Source organism: Thermobia domestica, chromosome 2 (assembly GCF_964235325.1).
Source record: "Thermobia domestica chromosome 2, izTheDome1.hap1.1, whole genome shotgun sequence".
In the NCBI taxonomy this organism is placed as follows: domain Eukaryota; kingdom Metazoa; phylum Arthropoda; class Insecta; order Zygentoma; family Lepismatidae; genus Thermobia; species Thermobia domestica.
This window is the reverse complement of record NC_137455.1, coordinates 55,302,088-55,324,604: the sequence shown is the minus strand read 5'-3', so window position 1 is coordinate 55,324,604 and position 22,517 is coordinate 55,302,088. Positions and strand designations below refer to the sequence as shown.

Genomic DNA, 22,517 nt, shown 5'->3' with positions numbered 1-22,517 from the left:
GTAAATAATTATTGCAAAAGAAAGGACAACACTCAGGCTATAGAACTATATATATTAATTCATCAACATATTCACTATCTTAGTGTAACGGAAAGTGAAAAAAGAGTGTTACTTTGCAGCGCGTTGTTTTGCCGAGAATTGTTGTAATTGAATTGCGCACTTCTTCAAAGAAAGTCACATAAAAGTTAAGTAAACAAGAACAAAACTTTGTAAAGTTACTAGATCTCTTAGAGAAAGTGTAGGGAGTAATATATTTTAGTTTCACTGTTCTTGCTTTATTAATTTAGTGGAAAAGTAGGAATAGCTTATCGTTAATTAATTGTTAATTATTTCATAATTAATTAATTAATCTTCGGAAAAAATATTTAGAAACGATATAAATATCATCATTATCAGTCTTCCAATAAAAATCAGAAATATTTTCCCATTATTTTACGAAAATCTTGAACGTCGTGTATGCCCTTAACAAATAGCATCAACCACTACTGTAAAAGTAATTTCCAGTGGCGGATACAGAGAGGGAGGGATCGCCCCCTCCAGAAGAGGAAAATTTCTTACCTTATATATAAATAAAACCCATCCCAGAGTTGGAGTTCCTAACTCTTTTAAATTATGGCTTTTTTGAGGTATTTTGTAGACTTTCACTCAATCATCTATTGCGTCAAGACCACCGCCCGCTGGAGTCACTCCTCTCGCGAGAGGAGAGTGACTCCAGCGGGCGGTGGTCAAGACTATTTATCGTACGATCATGGTTCATACCCCGTTTTGTTTCTAGTAAAGCAGTATTTCCAACTGCGTCCGTAAAATTTCCCTAAAGTGTACCAAATGCGGGAAATTTCCGCTCAGAGTGGGAAAAAGGGTTTTTCTTTTTAAAAAATCCTATTTTATCGCGAATATCTCCCCTTTGGTAAGGATACGATCGTGCGAATGCGACTAAAAAAACTTTGTTTTACGGTGAAGAGAATGAGATACAAGTGGCCCTGGGATGAATAGTTTTGATGCTTCAGCCGATTTACATATTTTCCCTTGATAATACCTTTTTAGTGAATTTCTATATTATCATCATCAGCAGGGGTGCCCACAAGGGGGGGGGGCTATGACGCAAACTGCGTCATTGAAATATTTGGGGGGGGTTAAAATCTATATAAATATGTTTGAGGGGGGTATAAAAATTAATCGAAAAGATTTTTTTTCATGGAAGAACACCTATGGATAGAGAATTGCGGGGGGGGGTGCGTCATGGACATAAGGGGGGGATGGGCACCACTGTCATCAGCATCAAGACTGTTCATTGTGGGAACATGAATTGTACCTCGTTTTCTTTGCCATAAACCAGTCTTTCAAACGGTACCACTCGCATGTCTCTAGCATGTACCATAGTAGAGAAAATTCGCGAAAAAGGGAAATTTTTGTCAAAAAATCCCTTTCCCCCGATTTTGGGCCCCTCTGGCCGGCTCCTGTGTCAACGCACAGAGCCCTTAAAAATCTCAAATATACTACATACTATGTGTAATAACTTTACGAAGTTTCAACGTTATATCTTGAAAAATAAGAGAGGACAAAAATATTGTCCCATGTGCAAACAGTATCAGCTTTCCCCCACGTGAGCAATGGATAACCCATTTTTATATAAAAATTTCCCGACTCATCCCTAATTATCGTAGAGACATGATTGATACCGGTACATCGTTTTGTTTGGCCAAAACCAGTCTTTTAAACGGTACCACTCGCATGTCTCTAGCATGTATCATGGTGGAGAAAATTCGCGAATCGGGGAAAAGGGATTTTTTGACAAAAAATTCCCTTTTTGCGAATTTTCTGTCGAGGCACTCCCGTTTGCTTCAATATTCCCATTCTATCAATTCTATCATCATTCACTTACCTTCATTATTCGTTCTCCCTTAGCCTGCAGGGCACAATCATGGGACGACAGGAGACTGAAGACACAAGCTATATAGTTAGAGCTTTCATCAAACTGAGTGATGATGATAGTTTATGTAACCAATCAAGGATCCACTGAAACAGCGCAAATCTGTCTTCCTTCAACACTGGGGGAGGGGGAGCTAAGACCGTTCCTATAATATTTTTCTTCTTTAAGCGATGTTCAGAATTTTTATGAAGTTGAAAAACAATGCTGTGGGGGATCAGGAGAGCAGAGTTATCTTCAACATTGAGAAGCGGGCAGATTTTAGGCTTATTCTGGGGTGACATCAATTTAATCTCACTTTTGTATGTGGCAATCGAACACAAATCATCACATTTCTTATCCAAAACACATTTCAAATCGGATTAATGGGGGGACAGTCCCCCCAGTTCCAAGATTGGAGGACATATCCTCCTCATCCCTCCGGGATTTGCGCCAGTGCACTGAAAGTTTCTCTTGATCAGTGTCGAACCCTGCTTTCTGGGGGGGGAGAGGCAAACGCGGGGGGAGAGCAATCTGAAAGAACAAGTATTGTTTTGTATACCGAAAAGTATAGTTTTATATTTCTAGAATTACATGTCGGGGGGAGGGGATTGTAGGGAACAAGCATAGCCACCTGAGAGGAGTACTTCCCTCCCCAAGTCCCCACTCTGGAATTCTCATTGCTATCATGGGAATTCTAACTTTCTCTCTTGGCACTGCTACTGCGACATGAGCCTCTCATGGTCTGGATTTGGATCACAGGTGATATCCAAAATCAAACGCTTGTGCTTTGAGTATGTGTGGTTATGGGTTCGAAAAATACAAAGTGACTGAAAATTCTGGTGCCTTGTCACCTGATATATTGGCATTAAAATTTGAACGCATTACGCTGGTTTCATTTTCACTTTGAACTGCAGGACCACGTCTCATACGGTCCAGGGGCTGAAAATGGACACCGAACTGCAAGCAAGCAATTGAAATATAATACAATGTCTTCCACAATCCATAAGAACGCGTTATATAGGATTACTTGCATAATTTCTTAGTATTTGTGACTAAGAATCGAGAGAAAAACTTTCCTGTGGTTAAAAAAGAATCGGACCGAAGACCTCTTTCTTGAATTAAGGTGATTTACTAAACTCCACAGAATTTACAGTAAAACTGGCGTAAGATTCCTTTATATTTGTGTCATGTATATGTATATTCCGTTAAGTGCATACTAATCAATACTTATTCTATCGCGGCATGACACGTTGCTAGCCTTGCTCCATACGTCTAATACCATTAACTTACAGTGGCTAGATTTTATGGGTTACAGAGATTTGCGACTGTATTTAAAGCCCAAGACAAATAACTACTTAAGAAATTGCTTCTTCCACGCAGGGTTAAAAAGAAAGAAAAAAAAATGCATTTAAACATTATTCGCGATCATCAACACAAGCCCAACAGTTTGCTTCCGTGTAGAGATCATGCGCAGTTAACACCCGTTTGTTTTGGTAAAGTGGCTTGATGCTCACACTGAGGGTGATGGAGGGGTGTAAAGGAGGCAAAAGAATCAAGAAACACTTACGCCCCCAATCTGATCTTTGCAATCCACTCGCCGGAACCGAGAATTAGAAATTACACTGGCAACACTGCACTCCCTCTCTCTCTGAGAGTTGAAAATGACAAGCACTCTTTTCTCCTCGGTCAGTAGCGAAAGAGAGAAAAATATCGCAGTGTCTGCTTGTTTTCAAGATTTGATTATTTGTTTTAAAAGCTCCTACATTGATTCAGTACTTACCTAATTCATTTTCTTCTGCTTCTGACAAATCTGTTAAACTTCCGTAAAATATCTCAACAAGGTCTTTCCAACATTTTCGTCGATTATTTCTATCTGCATAATCTGGTGATCTAACATCCCACAGGGCTGGACGCTGTTGCACTTCTTTAATAAACTTTACATTATCGAAGAGATCCATTTTAGCACACAACCACACATAAAATAACTTCCGCATAACACATTGTAATCTCGCTCACAGTGGCGCCACTGTTTCTAATTCCAGACGATCGGTGTGGCGCGGTGTTCTAGGCTCGGGAGTTGCAGAATATAGCCACCAGAGATAAGTGGCGCCACTAACGCGACTGAATTTTCTATATCACACAACGATACAAAGTACAGGAAAGCCCTGTTGCCATATTGTTCATTGTGTTGCGCGATTGCCGAGCGAGTATCTATCATTGCATGCGTGTCTTATCATATCGCATGGATTACGTTATGTTTAGACAGGAAATACGTAAATACGTGTTTTATTAAATTATCTGTAAACATATTATCATATAAAAGTTTTAAAACATTTTGCGTTTATTTATACTTATTAATTTTTTAAGGGTTGAATCAACTTGTAATGGGAACATAATTTAGTGGTCGCGTGCTCCTAGTAAATTTCTTTCGTGGTACTAAAAATTAAAATATAATAATAATAATAATAATAATAATAATAATAATAATAATAATAATAATAATAATAATAATAATAATAATAATAATAATAATAATAATAATAATAATAATAATAATAATAATAATAATAATAATAATAATAATAATAATAATTTGAAGTACATGCGCTGAGGACTGTTCACGAACACATACAGGTTTAACTAATTAGGATAGCATAAAATCCCGAAAGTTCAACGCAGCAGAAAAGGAACACTAAATCGGTGTATACCTTGTACTAAACCAATCCAGTTCGGATTGTTATTGCCAACCTCTCTAAGATCCTACTTTTATATTATTGGTGGCTTAGTGGTAGCCAATGAATGTAGTCGAGCGGTATGAGGTGTTCAGAGAAGAACATTTGGGGGTTCAAGTTTCTCCGTAGTATCTGCCAATGATGATTTCAGGGGATGGCCCGGAGATAAATTCCCTCCTAGAGCTACGAAAATCCTCCTACTGAGCATATGTCAACATTTCTAGTATTTTTGTAGTACTATTTTTACCCTTTGCATTGAAATTTTCCCCGGAGGTAAATCTGAAATCAACATTCAACACTGGTGTCAAAGGTGAATTCTACTTTTGTGTTCGTGTTCCTGTTGAGTACGCTAGTCCTTAACCATAAAAAGAAAAGTCAGGAAGTCTTTTTCTAACAGTAGAGCGGGGGGGAGGAGGGTAAGACCTCACTGGCTCAGTGGTTGAGTGCTTACCTCTGCTAAGTGGGGTCCCTGGTTCGAACCCCGGTCACATAAGCTTGTGGTGGACAACATCATGTCCGTGGGCTTTCTCGAGGTACTCCCATTTCCTCCCTCTTTTCATTTCATCAATTCTTCCATTATGATTTACTTGCCTTAGTCATCATCTCCCTTTAGCTCCTAGGGCATAATCATGGGACGTTAAACTGAAATACTTTCTAATGATAGAACACTCTCCTCTGGTGTGAAGGGTCCAGGTTCGATTCCAGTTCATGCCAGTTTCTAGTTTTTTCGGGGTTTTCCATTTGCTCCCATATTCTCATTTCACCAATTTTTCTCACAATTAACTTTTGTTAATGATCCGTCTCCAATTAGCTTACAGGGCTTAATCGTGGGACTTAAATTACCGTATATACTTTCTTTTTTATATTTCATTTTCTTGCTGTATTTACGTTCATATCCGTCACTTCACATGTTTTGTAGTCTACTCGGTAAGGATGTTGGCCTATGGAGATGCGTTAGCGTAGTCGATAAAGTATGTGCCTATCAACTGAAGAGCTCGGTTCAATCCCGGTAGCGGCGAGAATTTTTGGTTGCTCTACTCTCGGTGACCTTGTAAACCTTCATATTGTTGGAGATCTGTTGAACAATATGAACTCTCAGCGGGAATCGAACCATGGTCTCCCGAGTAGAAGAAGGACATGTTAATCATGACGAGGAGAGAGAACTTCCTTCCTTCCAGACAAATGTGTTTAGGCTTCGGGTTCCGTGCATGTAGCACCCGTAGATTTAGCGCCCAGTGTTTCTGGTTCACAGAAGGAATTTTCTATTGATCTTATCTCATAATCAGGGATGTCCAGTTCATTTTACCACTCTTTCCACAGGTCGTTAATTCCTGTTATTTTCTTACATCCATGTTCAGTGTACTTAGCGTCCACTAAGTAAAACTGTTATGAGGAGGGAGAGAGAGAGAGACACAGAGAGAGAGTAACCGATAGCACTGATTATGACGCTTCAATGAATCATCACCTCCGGGGGAGAGTGTGACATGCAGACAGGCTTGCAATAATCGGAATTAGACGGCAGTAAAACATCATAGTGTTCTTCTTGCCTCCATTAAGTTGTGTGATATTCCTGCTGCTGAATTTTGCTTTTCTCGAAACAACATAAATATGGCATAGCACTATGTTGTCCCAAGCCCTTAATGACCCCCGATATATATAATCATTTTATGTATATATGGAATAACATATAATTTTCAATAACTTTGTGGTGGACAAACACCGTGTGCGTGGGTTTTCTCGGGGTTCTCCCGTTTCCTCCCACTTTCATCATTCCACCATTTCATTCATTACTCATCATCACCGTCTCCTTTAGCCTAACCGGCATAACCGTGGGACGTAAAACTCAAAATTTCATTTTCATTTTCATTTTTTCAATAAATATTTGGAGGGAGAAGACAAGCTTTGGGAGGACCGTGCCCCCTATATATATTGTGTGTGTGTGCCTGTACTCAGTTCATCATTTTATTTGTATTTGGTATCGTCTAGCTTAACAATACAGGTTTTTTCTTTCTTCACTTGGTTCAGGAATTGAAAGAAAAGGGTTTTGATCTGGTGACAGAAGTTTGGAGATATGAAAATGTTAAGTCTGGTCTCTGCAAATTAAGAAGAGAAGCTTTAGGTACAGATCAAAATCCTGTAACAAGTTTGGACATGAGTTTTCCGGACGAACTTTTAAGTCTACCTGATTGCAGTAATTTTCTTGTAGTGGACGACGTTTTGGAAGATCAAAGAATATTAATATTTGCGGTTGAGGACGCCAGTATACTGCTGAATCGTTTTTCTATGGATGGAACTTTTAGTAACTGCTCCCAACAATTTCAACAATTATATTCCATCCATGTGGAGCTAGATAATACTAACGAAGTAAACAGCATTTTCCCCGTTGTATTCGCGTTACTACCAAGCAAAACTGAATTAATATATAGGAGATTCTTCAATTTGCTCAAGAGATGGGCTCCAGAGTGAAGTCTTCAGCTTTTAAAAATTGATTTTGAAGCGGCTGTAAAAAAGGTTCTTAATGATCTCGTCCCACAAACAAAAGTTTTGGGATGTAATTTCTATTTCATGCAATGCTTGTGGCGAAAAATTCAAGAGCTTGGACTTACACAAGATTATAGAGAAAGTGAAGAACTTAAATTATTTTGTAGAAGATGTAGAGCTTTAAGTTTTATACCCAAAGAAGATATAGATGAAGGATGGTTGATAACCATGTCGAACGCACCTGACTCGCCGAAAATGGTAGAGTTTGCAAATTATTTTGTAGATCAGTGTTTGGAGAACACTACATGGCCAATTGAGAGTTGGAATTTCTATAAAGAAAAGCATAGAACAAATAACGTTGTGGAAAAATGGAATGGAAAACGTAATTGCATCATAGGGAGAAAATATCCGAACATTTTTTGATGGTGAAGAAGCTGAAAGAGGAAGCTGTAAACACTACCTTTATGCGGAGGAGAATGAAATTTGGAGAGCCAGGCACCAAAAGAGCAAAAAGGTATATCAACATCGACAAGAGAATAAAGAATATTCTAGAGAAATACGAGGAAACAAAGGATCTGTTTAACTGCTTTGGCTTATGTTCAGAAGTTCGAACAAATTGCTAACTATGTAATTTCACTTTGACTGTAGTCAGAGACAATATGCGAATAGGGTAACAAATGAAAGCACGCTTCCTGTGAATATCATCACTGACAAGGGTAATATCTGCAAATTATTTTAAGAAAATTAATACATAAATATAAAGAAAATGCGTTTGATTGGCTAAAACAATAATCAAAATAGCATGGCAAGGTTCACTTAAAAAAAAAAAAAACTAAACAAGCCTATATTCCTGTAAGGAATGTAATCAGTCCTAAGTCTGGAGAAAGTGTGAAGGGAGGTTTATGAAATGAAATCTTTGAGTTTTACGTCCGATGGTTATGCCAGGTATGGTAAAATGAGAATGAATGAAATAGTGGAATACAGAATGTGAGAGGAAACGGAAGAACCCCTAGAAAACCAAGCACGTGGTGTTTGTCCACCACAAAGGACAATTTAGAGCGAGCTGGGATCGATTAGGGACCCCAGGCACCAGATGTGAACGCTCTACCACTGAGCCAGCGGGACCTCAAAGGAAGTTTATGGGCATAATTATCAATAACTAGTAACTAAACTATAATTTCCTGGCGCTATGATCGACCAATAACGACGTCAGCTTTAACGTCTTGGGGGGAGGCGGAGAAAATTTTAGGAGGGCAGTAGTTTATATATATATATATACCCAAAACTATAAGTTATTGTAACTTTAAATAAATTATGATACAACATGTCTGAAAGAACAGGGGCTGAGGGACAATTTGCCACTAAAATTCGACAAAGCGCACTATTTGCCACCACTTTTCATCGACAGAAGCAGTTTAAGAGACATTTTTATTTAATTTCTATCGAATGTATCAATGATGATGATTAGGAAAGTAACAAGCATATTAGATCCAAAGATTGTATAACTGTACGCCATGGTATGCAATGCTCTACCAATATTTAAATGTACTATAAACCAAGATAACATATGTAGCTTTTAATGTGAAAAATATGTAAAACAGACGTAATCTAGAATACTGCAATGAGGATAAGGCATACAAAAAACGGTGAACATATTCTCACGACTGAAAACCGGGACAAAATGTAAACTGGCGAAACACCGGGATAAGAGTCTTCATGGAGGCCACGGTGGTTCAGTGGTAGAAGCACTCACATCTGGTTCATGGGGTTCCTGGTTTGATCCCATCTTGCGTCAAATGGGCTTTGTAGTAGTCAGACGCTGCGTGTATGGATAAACTCGGGGTTCTCTCGTTTCCTCTCACTTTCTTCATTCCACCACTTCATTCATTCTCACAATCACCGTCTCCTCTATCCTACTCCTATCTCCTTAATCGTGGGATGTAAAATCCAAAGATTCATTTCATTTCAAGAGGTTCCAAATCGGGACTGTCCCGGTAAAAACCTGACATATGGTAACTCTGACTATATAACAACATCGGGTTCGATACTAAAAAAGAAAGTCATATTATCATATGGTATTATACAGTTTCAGAAAAAAACATCTAACAAGCTAGCCGCATTAAGCCTGATACTATAACAAAATACTTTGGCTTGTGTAATATTTACCTGTACCTTGGGCAGAAAGTACTCATACATATGCACTATACTTAGTAGAATGTTCATTTCATATTAACAAAAGAAGAATGTTTTTTTAATATATGTATGAGATTATTATGGGATAGTTGTTGATATGGATATGTTTTAAGGTTACCTAGTCAGTGAGTTTGTGTACTCAACAGTTTTAAGAAAAGGATATTATAAGTTATATCAAATAATAAACCAGTTTAACATCGTTTATAGACGTTGTCAGTTTTATTAAAAAGGTGAGATTAATGGTATTTAAATATCGAAGCTAATGTTTTTAATGTCAAAGAAATACTACCACTTCGAATTTTTACCTCAGCAAACGAACCAGGTTTACGACTATCATTTTGATAAGTCGTTGTAAAAATTTGGTTTACCTCACCCGGGAATCTGTAAATTCAATTCCCGAAGAAGAAGAGTAAGGTTGAATTTACTTTTATATTACAGTTAATGAATACGAACTTAACCATATTGCGAAGTGGTAAAGTAATCATAAGAAAAATGGACAACGAAACAATGCAGCAGGAATCAAATACTAGTGACCAAGGTGAAACTAGTGTAACACCAGGTTTGTCATCAGAGGATCGACTCTTGTTAGCTGTACAGCGACAAATAATGCAAATGTCTACCGAGATAAAGCAGACCATAGAGCAGAAGTCTGACGAAGCTAACAAGCGATACGAAGAATTAAAGCAGACCATGGAACAGAAGTTCCACGAATCTAACACGACCATGGAACAGAAGTTCAACGAAGCTAACAAACAAAATGAAGAATTAAAGCAGACCATGGAACAAAAATTCAACGAATCTAACAAGACCATGGAACATAAGATAGAACTGAAGTTTGACGAAGCTAACAAGCAATATGAAGAATTAAGTAGACGGATAGAACAGAAATCAGATGAAACGAAACAGACAATTGTCCAAGTGGTGAACGACATATCCTCACAGTTCGAGGAAAAGTTAAAAAGGATATCCGATGATTGTCAAGAAAAGCACAATCACCAAACCCAAGAAATTGGTGCTTTAAAAAAAGATTTAGAAGTAATAGAATCTTCCATTAAACAGCAAAAGATCCAGGTTAGCAACAACTCTAATAACATACGTGTAAATACACAGTTGTTAGCTACTATTCAAGAAGAGATTAGAACGTTACAGGCGAAAGACAACATTTACCGTAATAACTTGGGTAGTGATCGCTTTGAATTTCCCCACTCACCAGAGATGAACTCGCCTTCGCCGGGGTTTGATGAAGATATTATACTAGAAGAAAGTTGTCCGAAGAGTACTGATGAGCGAAACATGGATGGTGTGACGACACAGCATGCCACGGATAGGAACTATCACTCAACAAGAACAAGGAATGAGAAAAAGAAGGTCAAATTAAGTGTCAAAATGAGTGAAATTCGAGCTATGAGCAAATTCAGTAGTAAGTGTAATGAGAATGCTACTTCTTTCTTAGAGAAATTCCAAGACGAATGCAATATAATGTCTATCGATCGATCCCAATATATGAAATTAATACCCCATGTATTACTCCCACCTTGTTCCTTATGGTTTAAGGCAATACGTGATCACATTAGTACATATGAGGAATTCAAAGCGGCATTGATCGCTAATTATGAAAATGACTTTTTGCTGGCAAATAGAGATGCCACCCTTAGAAATCAACACTTCAATCCTCTATTGCACAAATCTGTTGTAGAATTTGTTGTAAATGTCTACAACGAATTAAAGGTCGTTAATCCTTTGCAATCGGAATCGAGAATAATAGCATCGATTCGAAATTTGCTTCCATTTAAATTGCAACAGATCTTATTTTCCACACAGTGTATGAGTTTCAGTCATTTATTGATGCTTGTCCAATGCTACGAAACTCAATACCATGCCATGAATCCACAATCAGGAATAGGTAAAAATAAGAATAATTCAGATCATTTGGTGCCTGTTCGGAATTTAAATATCCGAAGTGTGAATAATACAGAACCTAACCTAAGCCGAGTATACTCTAGCAATCCCAATGAACAAAATAGACAAGGTTATGTAGAGAATCCGCCTAACCTAACTAATCATGGTAATTATGATGTCAGATCACCCAACAGCAGTAGATATAAAAATAGTCGAAGTACTGAGCGAAATTCCAGAAACACAGCGAACTACGTGTATAGACGTAATTGGAGATCAAGAGATGGGACTTCATACCAAAATCAAAATCACTATGAAAGACGTGTACGACATGATGTAGAACCTAATCATGATAGCGCAGTACAGTGTACGTTATTAGAACCGTATGCAAGTTCGAATGTAACCTGATTACCGTTACTGAAATTAGGTTAAATTCATGTTAGTTATAGATTCTTGTAAATTTCATTTTAAAGTTTATGTGTTAATATCAATAATGAAAACGATTCTTAAAATTACTTGAAATGCTTAAATAGAGTTTTAAGTAGACTGGAAAATTGATTTTCAAATGATTTTTATTCAATTTAATTCTCTTTAATTCTCATTAATCAAAATTAATTTTCAAATGATTTTTATTCTTTCTTGTTAATATGAGGAATTATAATTCGATTTATAATTAATTAAAAGCAAAGATTATTTATATTAGATTGATTTGTGTTGAAAATTTAATTGTCAAAGATTATGTTAATAATAAGATCCATTCTATAAAATCAATTATTCAACGACTACCTTAAATAAGATTCTTCTTTATTATAACATCTTAGTGCCACTATGTATACCTTTAAATGCAACATCTGACTTGTTTGTTATTTAATGCGCCCGTAAAGATTAATATTATTTGTAACCCACGTTTGTCCTTTACATTTTTCGAAATCGCAACCTTCGACGACTAATTAAATAAGCGACGATATTTTTAATAAGAAAATGTAATAATAATATAGTAGATAATAATGAAATAAATATAATTAATGTAATTAAAGATAAATATTGATGAAATGAAAGAATTGTTATGAATGTATTTATATATATATGTATATGTGAAATATAATGAATAGATATATAAGGTGCGATTAAAATATGATGGACATATGTTATGTAAAAACACTAATGTAAACGGACCAGTGGTTCTTGAAGATAAAAGCCAAGCCTACTCATGACTTTTATATTCAGTCCCTTTGTCGAGCGACATTTTATATAACAAAATACTTTGGCTTGTGTAATATTTACCTGTACCTTGGGCAGAAAGTACTCATACATATGCACTATACTTAGTAGAATGTTCATTTCATATTAACAAAAGAAGAATGTTTTTTTAATATATGTATGAGATTATTATGGGATAGTTGTTGATATGGATATGTTTTAAGGTTACCTAGTCAGTGAGTTTGTGTACTCAACAGTTTTAAGAAAAGGATATTATAAGTTATATCAAATAATAAACCAGTTTAACATCGTTTATAGACGTTGTCAGTTTTATTAAAAAGGTGAGATTAATGGTATTTAAATATCGAAGCTAATGTTTTTAATGTCAAAGAAATACTACCACTTCGAATTTTTACCTCAGCAAACGAACCAGGTTTACGACTATCATTTTGATAAGTCGTTGTAATACATATTTCATAACTTTATGCGTAATATAAATCTATATAGTTAAGCAATTGATATCATACACTGCAAGCACTGAAAAACAACGTAACGTTCTATAATAAAAAGAACGTTACTTTACGAACCAATAAGTTAATCGCTTTACGAACCTTATTGTACACATTATACCCTAAAGTTACAGCCTTATGCAGTAATCAATTCCAATCAGATATTGAACGAGTATGGTGTTTCCTTGAGAATAATCCATCACTAAGTTGAACAAGCGTCTTTGAAGGCTAGTCGTCTTCCATTTTACTCTCTTCTTCGGTAATTCATCTCGCTACACTTGTTCGATGCAGTTGAAACCATGGCCTCATCCTTTTCCAATGTCCATCCACAAGGAAGGATGGACAGGTTCAATCTTTTGGAATTTCAAATTCGAAGCTTCTGTCAATTTACTCGTTCGTGTCTCTTTCTGTAATGTTGCTATATGAACGGGTATGTTGCGAGGAAACAAAAGAGGCTAGCGAAGAAATCGAAACGTAAGATCACCATAAGATGAAAGTCGCATACTCCAGAAACTACCTGATACGTAATGTTGGTCAAAATAAATTAGGAATTCTTCAGTTTCTTCTGGTACGATTTGCTGTAAGTAATCCATCCCTTCTGACCCTTGTCAGAGAGAAGGAAAACAAATCCGTCCACCATTCCATAGAAATCGAACTTTCTCATTCTCCCTGTAAAAATTCGCCAATCCCAACTGCTGCAGTATGTACTTCGTGTTCGTGTGACTTATTTCTTATTTCCGCGTAACAAAATTTAAAATTAATTAGTCACAGGTAATTGTTTTATTGCATTTGCGACAGAAAGTTCTTGTTTTGTGGAGAGACTTTCTTAGGCTGTTTCTCTTCAGTATGCTGGGAAGCTTCTATTCTCCGTGATTTCTTCTCAACGTTGGCGAACTGCTAACCAGACGAAATGAAGAATTTACGGCATTTCAAACTTTTTAATGCTTGTTTCTCGTTTGAAATTACGCTTTGATGATACAATACCTTAAATGTTGAGTCCACTTACATCAGTTATGTAAAATACTGTCATAGACCATTTTGTTCATTGTTTTGTAGTGTAACAGCGAGCTATATGATTGTTAGTGTGAACGTCTGATTTTGTTGTGCTGTAATATATGATAACTGAGTTTTAACCTCCGCTCTAGAAGTGACCACTTCAGGATAGTTGTGCATTGTGTTTTGCAATTGTAAAATGGCTCGCACCCAAAAAATGAGAAGTTGTTCGTCTACAGTCATATTATATGTAAGAATAAAATTATATTGCAGAGTGTGTGAAGAATCTGCAACTTCACGAATTAGGAACAGTTCGTCATCAGATATTCTAATAGCGCCGATGTTGTCATCAAAACATAAGGCAGCCCTTGTAGGATCGCTTTTCTCCGGAGTTTTGCTTTTTGCATTAGCACGTGCTTTTTGCATTAGCTATAGGTGCTACGCTTCAAACTTCTAACCCATTCTCTGAATAAGAAACTACTCAACGTCTCATTTCAATATCGGTACCTGAACAAGAAACTTCAGTTGCATTTGTATATAAGTCTGCTAATATCTTATCGTCTGTCGGGAATCAATTTCTTCATCGTTTATTGATTTACCAAAAATGTTCCCCCTCTTCCATCAATAGTGACGTGTATTGTTAGTGAACTGTTAGTCTACCACGTGCAATGATCAAAACACACTAACAATAAACAAAACTTTACATACAATTAGTGGCAAAGCCAGGATTTCTATTCGGGGGGTCAGTGTCCTACTCCGGAAAACTCTTTTTTGTCAATGTGGAGACTGAAAGCGCAAATTTAGGTTTTATTCTAGCAACTTTTTAAAATGTTGGTTCTTGGGAGTTCAGATCCCCGGAAACTCCCCCTGGATACGCAACTGCATACAATGGAAAAATTAATACAGTTTGATAGACAAAAGCTACTATTATGCTTCTGACAAGGGACTTATATAAGTGAATAAATAAAGAAAAGCTGCTACTAAAATAAGCAAAATTGCAAATAATTAAATCATTCAAACTACATAATAACACACAAAGTTGCAATATGTTATATCTGACTTCATTCGGACAGTTAGAAGTTTATCAGAACATTAACTCCGCTACGAGCCACAATCTCAATCTATCCTCATATTTCTTCATTAAGGCTCGAGTTTAATGGACCCACTCTGTACCCAATGCTATAAATTTTAAAAAACTATTACTTGACTCACGGAAATGAAAAAAAATACTTAAATGACATAATACAAGAACACAACCAGGGAAATGTCATAGAATCTCAACACTTACTAAGAGCAGCTCCGTGGCTAAGCGGTTAGCGTACGCGCCTTTGGCGCGGGAGACCCGGGTTCGATTCCCGGCGGGAGCTCATGTGGTTCGGATTTCACGTCAATCAGTAGGTCCACGTCTCATAGGCCTCGCTGCTGAACGGGACGTAAAACTCAAAATCAATCAATACTTAGTAAGCCTTAGTAATTATTAAAGAAAGTATGCGTACGAGTGCAATGGACCCACCTGGTAGTCCTAGGGTTAAAAGTGTATTCTTGTATGGATATTTAGATAGAGGAAATACTAGTTGTTGCCGAATTTCTTTAACTACTTGCGATATGTTCCATTATTTTCAAAGTAGGGTTTAAAATGTAATTGATTGCGTTTAGGGCGGCTTATAACAATGAAAGGAGTCGTTTTATAACACATGTTTATTAGAACGTTTTATTTTAATTTGATATAAAGAATTACCCAGCAAATTTTGGCAGCTGAATTTTTTAACACCCTGTATTTACGATAGGAAATGAAGTTATGCAATGTGCATAAATAATTGCTGTTTTCCATGCAGTAGTATTTGCATTAAGGTGCGTGTAATTATTATTATTTAAAACTATATAAATTTTAAAATAACACTGGCACATGAATTCATATCCATAGCTATATGAAAATCTCATAGGTGATTTGGTAATGCTCTTAAGGCGTAATTAAATTGTACGTAATTACAGATGTACATGAAAAGTCAGAGTGTTAGAGCTGACGGTGGTGATCAGAAGAGGAAGAAAAGAACCTATTTCTTTAAACTTGCCTAAGGGTTTTAAAAGTGACATGACAATTGTGCAGCAAGAATAGCAGGATCTTTCAAGTGAAAAATCTTTGTTCTTTAGTCGTCAAAAGAGAGTGGATGGGGATAGATTATATGAGTACGAAATTACATCTATACATATAAACTAGTTATCTCTTTGGTCAACCCTAGCACAATGATAAGCATCAAATATTTTCTGGGCGCTAAGTACACGATATTATATGTGGGCGCTAAATCTACGGGCGCTAAGTATACTCCACGAGGCTTCGTCTGTGAGCTACAGTATGTGCAGTAGTGGATCAGAGTAGTAGGTGTGTACCGCGTAAAGCATACAGAGTTGCTCTGGCAGTATGAGGATCCACGTTATCCTGCTGGAAGACAGTGTCATGCAAAGTGGTCAGAATTGGCGATGTCATGAATGTACGTAGGACGCACTAGTCGTTCTCCTCTGAATGAAGACAGGGATGATGCGGCCGGGATGTATAGCTTATTGATCACATATTAGATGCCAGGTGTGAGTCCTGTTTGGCGACTCCAAATATATTCTGAATTTTCTTGCTCATTTGTACCTCTACGGACACTTACACTGTCGCTGTACCCAAAAGAAACACAGTTCTTACACTGAATACCATCGCCCTACATTCATTTCGCCACTGTGGCCTCTTATGTAGGGTTGCCAACTGGCCGGAAATATTGCTGTTATTTTGATTAAAGCCGGTGACCGGTAATAACTTCTTTACGAGCCCCTGTATGACCGTTTTTTTTTTTCAAATTTGTATCTAGTTCGAAATATAGATTTAAAAAGCAACTTTCATTCTGTAAATCTAAAATTGTCACCTTTTTCCATCTATCAACGATTAATATACTTTTGTTAATCTGTTTCGATAATTTTAAAGAAATGGTAGTTACTGGTAAACACAATAAAATGATCAATGCCAATTTCAGTTTCTCATTTATAGCAAAATTAATGTTATTAGTGAATGTACTAAGGATATGCAGAAAACAGACTCCAATGTACTTTTGTTCACGATAGTACATTTTCTTCCCATGAATGGGTGCGAACAGAGATACTTCACTCTTAGATCTATATCATAGGGATTTTTGAGGGGGTGCCGGTTTTTTTTATTTTCCAGAGTTCGCAACCCTACTCTTATGACATCAACGACGACTTTCTTGGCGATCAAAAAAATGAAATGAAATTTTTGAGTTTTACGTCCCACGGTTATGCCGGTTAGGCTAAAGGAGATGGTGATGATGAGTAATGAAGGAAATGGTGGAATGAAGATAGTGGAGGAAACGGGAGAACCCCGAGAAAACCAACGCACACGGTGTTTGGCCACCACAAAGTTCACTTGACGGGAGCAGGGTTTGAACTCGAGACCCCTAGCACCAGAGGTGAACGCTCTACCACTGAGCCACCGCGGCCCACTCTTGACGATCAAAACGAGTCAGGAATTAGTTTATAACAATGACCATATGACATTTGCAACTTAAAAGGCACAAACATGGAACATTAAATTAAATATATATAGGGACGGGTTAATGTTACAATTGTTATATTTTCTTTTTTTTTCTTTCTTTTTTTATAAATTAACACGAAAGGTACTGTAATAAATTCGGGTACAAAACAATTGTTTTCTTTATCACTACAACCTCAGTGCAACCTCCACTCTCGGCAATTAAATGAAACTTTAGATCTAGGTGCCTAAGTACACCTACCTATGTGGGTACAGTGATAACTTGCACCACTGTAACGCTTTAATCCATATATATATATATATATATATATATATATATATATATATATATATATATATATATATATATATATATATATGTGTGTGTGTGTGTGTGTGTGTGTGTGTGTGTGTGTGTGTGTGAGGGAGAGAGTCATTTTGAATGAGGACGAATGAACTACAGCCCAGAAAATCAGAAGTAATGTCATTGGAAGATAATGCGCTGACCATGCAGTAACCAGTTGAATATGCTCTATCTGGTCAGCTTCTATCACTTTATGAGTTTATAAAACGCCACAATTTAATTTTATGTCTAGTCTCACGTGTAGCCGTAGGCCCGTAGGTTAGATAGCATGCCTTTGGTGTTCCCGCCTTCAGACTGGACATGCAACTTTCGATGTTGACCCAACAACATGAGGAAATAGGAAAGCTCGTACTTGTGTTAAAAGCTTATATTATTATTATTATTATTATTATTATTATTATTATTATTATTATTATTATTATTATTATTATTATTATTATTATTATTATTATTATTATTATAGTCTTGTAGTTCCAAACAATCACCACTCGGACCCAAGAGCATGCCTTAGTCACCCATTTAGGAAGTATCCAGGTTTACCTACCCTAATAAGGGTTACAGGGTCCCAACCTCTGCCTGCCTCGTTTTATGGAAAATGTATACCGTACATTACCAGTACGGTAATGTAGATCGTCTGTATCAAGCAGATATTCCCGGTTTGGAGGCGCCAATCGCTCTTCTCTGGTAGACGTGGCTGTCTCCTAAGACACCGTGGTAAGCTACCAAGCGCACTCCTGGGCCTAATGATCCGTGTCATTGGCCCATTTGGGAGCCTGACAGCCTCTTCCGATTTCTTGCATCTCCTTGTAAGGGATCTCATCACCACCTACACATGTCCATCGCTTGTCATCTCTGACTCAATGAGGAAAAGCCGAGCACAGAAGGTGATGTTTTAATTCTCATCAAGCCCTGCGTAATCAATTTTACCGGGAGTATTTGGCATGATGACCAAAGCATATATAGGCTTGAGTTTCCTCTTTTCTCAGCACGGGCTTGGGACCGGCTATGACGGGGTTGGAACAACAGCAATATAGAAGGACGACATTCGTTTGGCAACTTACAAATGTAGAATGTAAGAACAACGCTTCAACTTGGTAAAATGCAGGAAATCGCCGAGTAAATGCAGCAACACAACATTGAAATACTAGCAGCACAGGAATTAAGATTGGCATGTTACCGAAGAATCGATAAACCAAATTACATTCTTGTTTACAGTGAGTGAGAGAAAAAAGAGAAACCAGGGGCACCGGATTTATAATTAGCAAAAAAATGTAGCAAGCCGTTGTTAATATTTACTCCATTAAATGAGAGAATGTGCAAGGTTATATTGGAAGGAAACATTTAGAGTCTGTCGATAGCTTCAGTGTAGATGCTCGCAAAAGACAATGATGTCAATCAAACAGGGGCGTAGTGTCCATTGAGGCTATAAGGCTTAGCCTATCCATTTATTGATACACCAGCCTGAAATGTTGCTCTTAGACATTGATACAATTAATTTTATTAAAATGGATTTATTCTATAATGCGCTGTTTAAACATCACGCAAGAATAGATTGAAGTTTCTGCAAGAACGCATTGTAGGCTATGGGCCGCTAGCCTTCCGCCTTTCTCATGTACTCTTGAGAATGGGGCGGTGACAATCGCTTTCCCGTCACCCTCAGCAGACGAAAACCATGTACATGCTTGGGATTCTCACTCACTTGTTGTCCAGCAAGTTATTGGCGATTGAAGGAATTCAAATGTAGAGTAATTTTGTTTCATATTATGATAAATATAGCCTTCCTATACGTATAAAGTAAACATAGACTTTTGGAAATTTCATGACGGCCTTAGGGTGAGGTCCAGAAAATTGACCTATTACCCTTCTCCGCCCATTACATGGTAGTGAAACAGATATTTTTTCTGAAATCCGATGTTGTCAACAAATTCGAACTCCATGACAGCTCTCAGCTAAAATAGGAGGGGGTGAGTAAAAGCTGATCTCCGTTACTTGAGTAAGGAATGGAATGTTTTAAATGTTTTGGCGAAGAAAAAAGTAGCCTGGAAACTGCTAGTCCTTCGTGTTGCTTTGTTATTTGACACTTCAACAGAATATCTTTCTTCTTCCGTTAAGAAGGAGCGAACCATATGTGCAGGAGAGTTGGTCAATGTTTGTTCATCTCCCTGTTCTCTATACAGAAAGAATAAAATAAACAAAGAAGGCAAGAAATACATTTTGGCATTTTTTAAAAAGATAAACATGAATGCATCTATTGAAAAAAAGCACGAGGAAGATTTTAATCTATATAAAAGTATCTTCAATTCTAGTCGAATAACAATATCTGAAATGCATGATGAAGTAACTTTCTCATTTACATAATAGATAAGGCAACAATATATCAAAAATTTACGAATAGTGTATTTCAATTATATTTTACATTTTATTAAATTACATTATTTTTAATTATTTTATTACATAATTACACTATATTTTACATCGATTATTTTTATAGAATTCTTCACTAGAGCATAGGCCGTCTAAATTAAATTTCTTTTACTGAGTTTTCCTCATGACACCGGAAGAACATAGACATAATATTAAATTTTCTTCTTTCTCTTCGTTAATTGATAGTGTTATGTCTAGGCCACGGGGTATAGATCGAGTTACCCAGGATGACTATGGTTAGTTATTAGCGGAACAACTATTCTCATCTATTATATTATTATTATTGCTGAGAGGTATTTACGTATTTAATAGAGATCTAGGTATAGTTTGAATGAATTTTAACATTATAATGAGAAATGGGGGAAAAATTGGAAAGGATGCTGACAAATAATAAGTAAAAGGTAGTATCTCACAATTCGTTTGAGAGGAAAACGAAAATCGTGGACAATTCTGTCAAGATTTCTCGTTGCATAATTCTGTAAACTTTCCAATTGTAATGTGAAATTTAGCACCAGGAAATGTTGTTTTACTATTATAGTTAATTTAATATGCTTTGTTTCGGATTGATTCCCGACCAAACACAGAATTTTCAGTTTTTAATCTACATCTTTAGATAATTGAATTAAGAAAGAGGGAACCTTGGCCTAGAACAACAATCAAGAAAGCAATGTGATAACCACACATGACACAACTTGCCTTCGTTGTAACTAAATTATTATTTTTATTACCGCTAATCATAAAATTATTTATTAACTGGCTGAAGAACCGGCGTTCACGGGAAGAGTAGATTTATGGAGAATATTTGAAATGTGAATCATATTTGAACCCTTTTTTCGCATTTAGAACAGGTATTTAAATGGAAATTAAATTATAAAAGGTTAGACGACCCAAGTGCTATTTTCAAAAATAGATTTTAAACTGTTTAACAGCTTTTGACATATTCTATATTTGAACCTTTTCCCCCTAGGATACGCCTTTAATGAAAGTGACATGAAAGAAATCCGACTCTTATAAAAAAGTTCATGTATGTACACTTCTTATGAAAAGTGTAGGTAAAGTCACTTCTTATAAAAAAAGTCCATGTAGGTAATTTTCCTCGAATGAAATTTCCTCAAAACATGTCGCTCGTATTTCATGTTTAAGCAATAACTGCAGCATAATATGATATACTTTAAGAAATTGGAGTGAGAAAATTTAGTGGAGTGGCCTGTATCTTTTATTACATATTGAAAAAATAGTTATAGAATTTTTCCTCTTAAAGTGGAATTTCACAAAATGCTGTAGCAAATGTTCACTTACTTTTAATACTGAGTTTATATATTGTTTCATCTCCCTAACATGTCGCGAAATATCCTATTCTTGACATACATTTTAAACCCTATTCCTCCACCTTAGCATATACATTTTGATGACATAACAAGTGACTATCGTTTTACTGTAATTAAAACTTTCAAACTATGCGAATTCAAGAAGGAGATTAAAACATATTCTTGGGACACTAAATCGATTGCAAAAAGCCGTTTCTTGTTTTACTCATTTAAGAGCAAATATTTTACTCATTATTTAATTAATATTCTTAATTTTATCGAAACAAAGTTGAAATAAGCAAAATAAATAAATAATAACAGAATTCATTCTCCTTAATAGTTGAAAGTGGTGTATATTTTGTATTTTAATACATACTTTTTAAGAATAAATTATGACATTTGCATTAAATAGTTAATATTACACATGATTTCTTGCTATAGATAGATCAGACAATAAAAATATGGTGTACTCTGAAATATTAATGGTCGTGTACTTAAAAATCTTTTTTTTTTTTTTTTTTTTACTGGCATTAACAGAAAATAGAGCATGTACCTTTCGTTGGCGAGGGGGAGAAAAGAGCAAAGTGGAATCCCAAATCCACGGCAAAGGGGAAAAAGAAAGAGAGGAAAGTGACCTCTTAAACCACGTGTGTAAGTCATAAATCAGAGTATAACAGAGACCAAAACTATGGCAACGTTGGTGGATACACATTTACTTACAATGTCACTAGTAAGAGGATACGAGTGTTCGGACATTGCCGAAACCACCCACGGAGAGCTTTCTTGTTCTTTCTACGACTTTATTCACTGCTATTCGTGAAAATGTAGCCTTTTTTCATAATTTTAAGTTCGTCTTTCACAAGACTCACAGCTGCCACATACAACGCCATTGAAACTCCCTTAGCAACGACCTTAGCAACAGATTGTTTGTAACCAATATGGCTGCGCCCAGTAAAATTCACAGCAGACGACTTCAGCAGCGT

The 22,517-nt window shown here is 36.4% G+C and overlaps 1 protein-coding gene across 2 annotated transcripts in view; it reads right to left on the bottom strand.

Annotated features, from left to right (window-relative positions):
• The window catches only part of LOC145672372 (uncharacterized), a 207,144-nt gene that overhangs the window by 22,871 nt on the left and 161,756 nt on the right, over positions 1–22,517 (bottom strand). Inside the window, exon 1 of one of the 2 annotated variants that reach the window (XM_081741548.1) lies at positions 3,690–4,012. The exons of the other annotated variant lie outside the window; for it this stretch is intronic. Coding sequence (XP_081597674.1) covers positions 3,690–3,903 — 214 coding nt within the window. The 5' untranslated portion in view covers positions 3,904–4,012. Of the gene's footprint in view, positions 1–3,689; positions 4,013–22,517 lie in introns of those variants that run through there. 2 annotated transcript variants of the gene reach the window in all.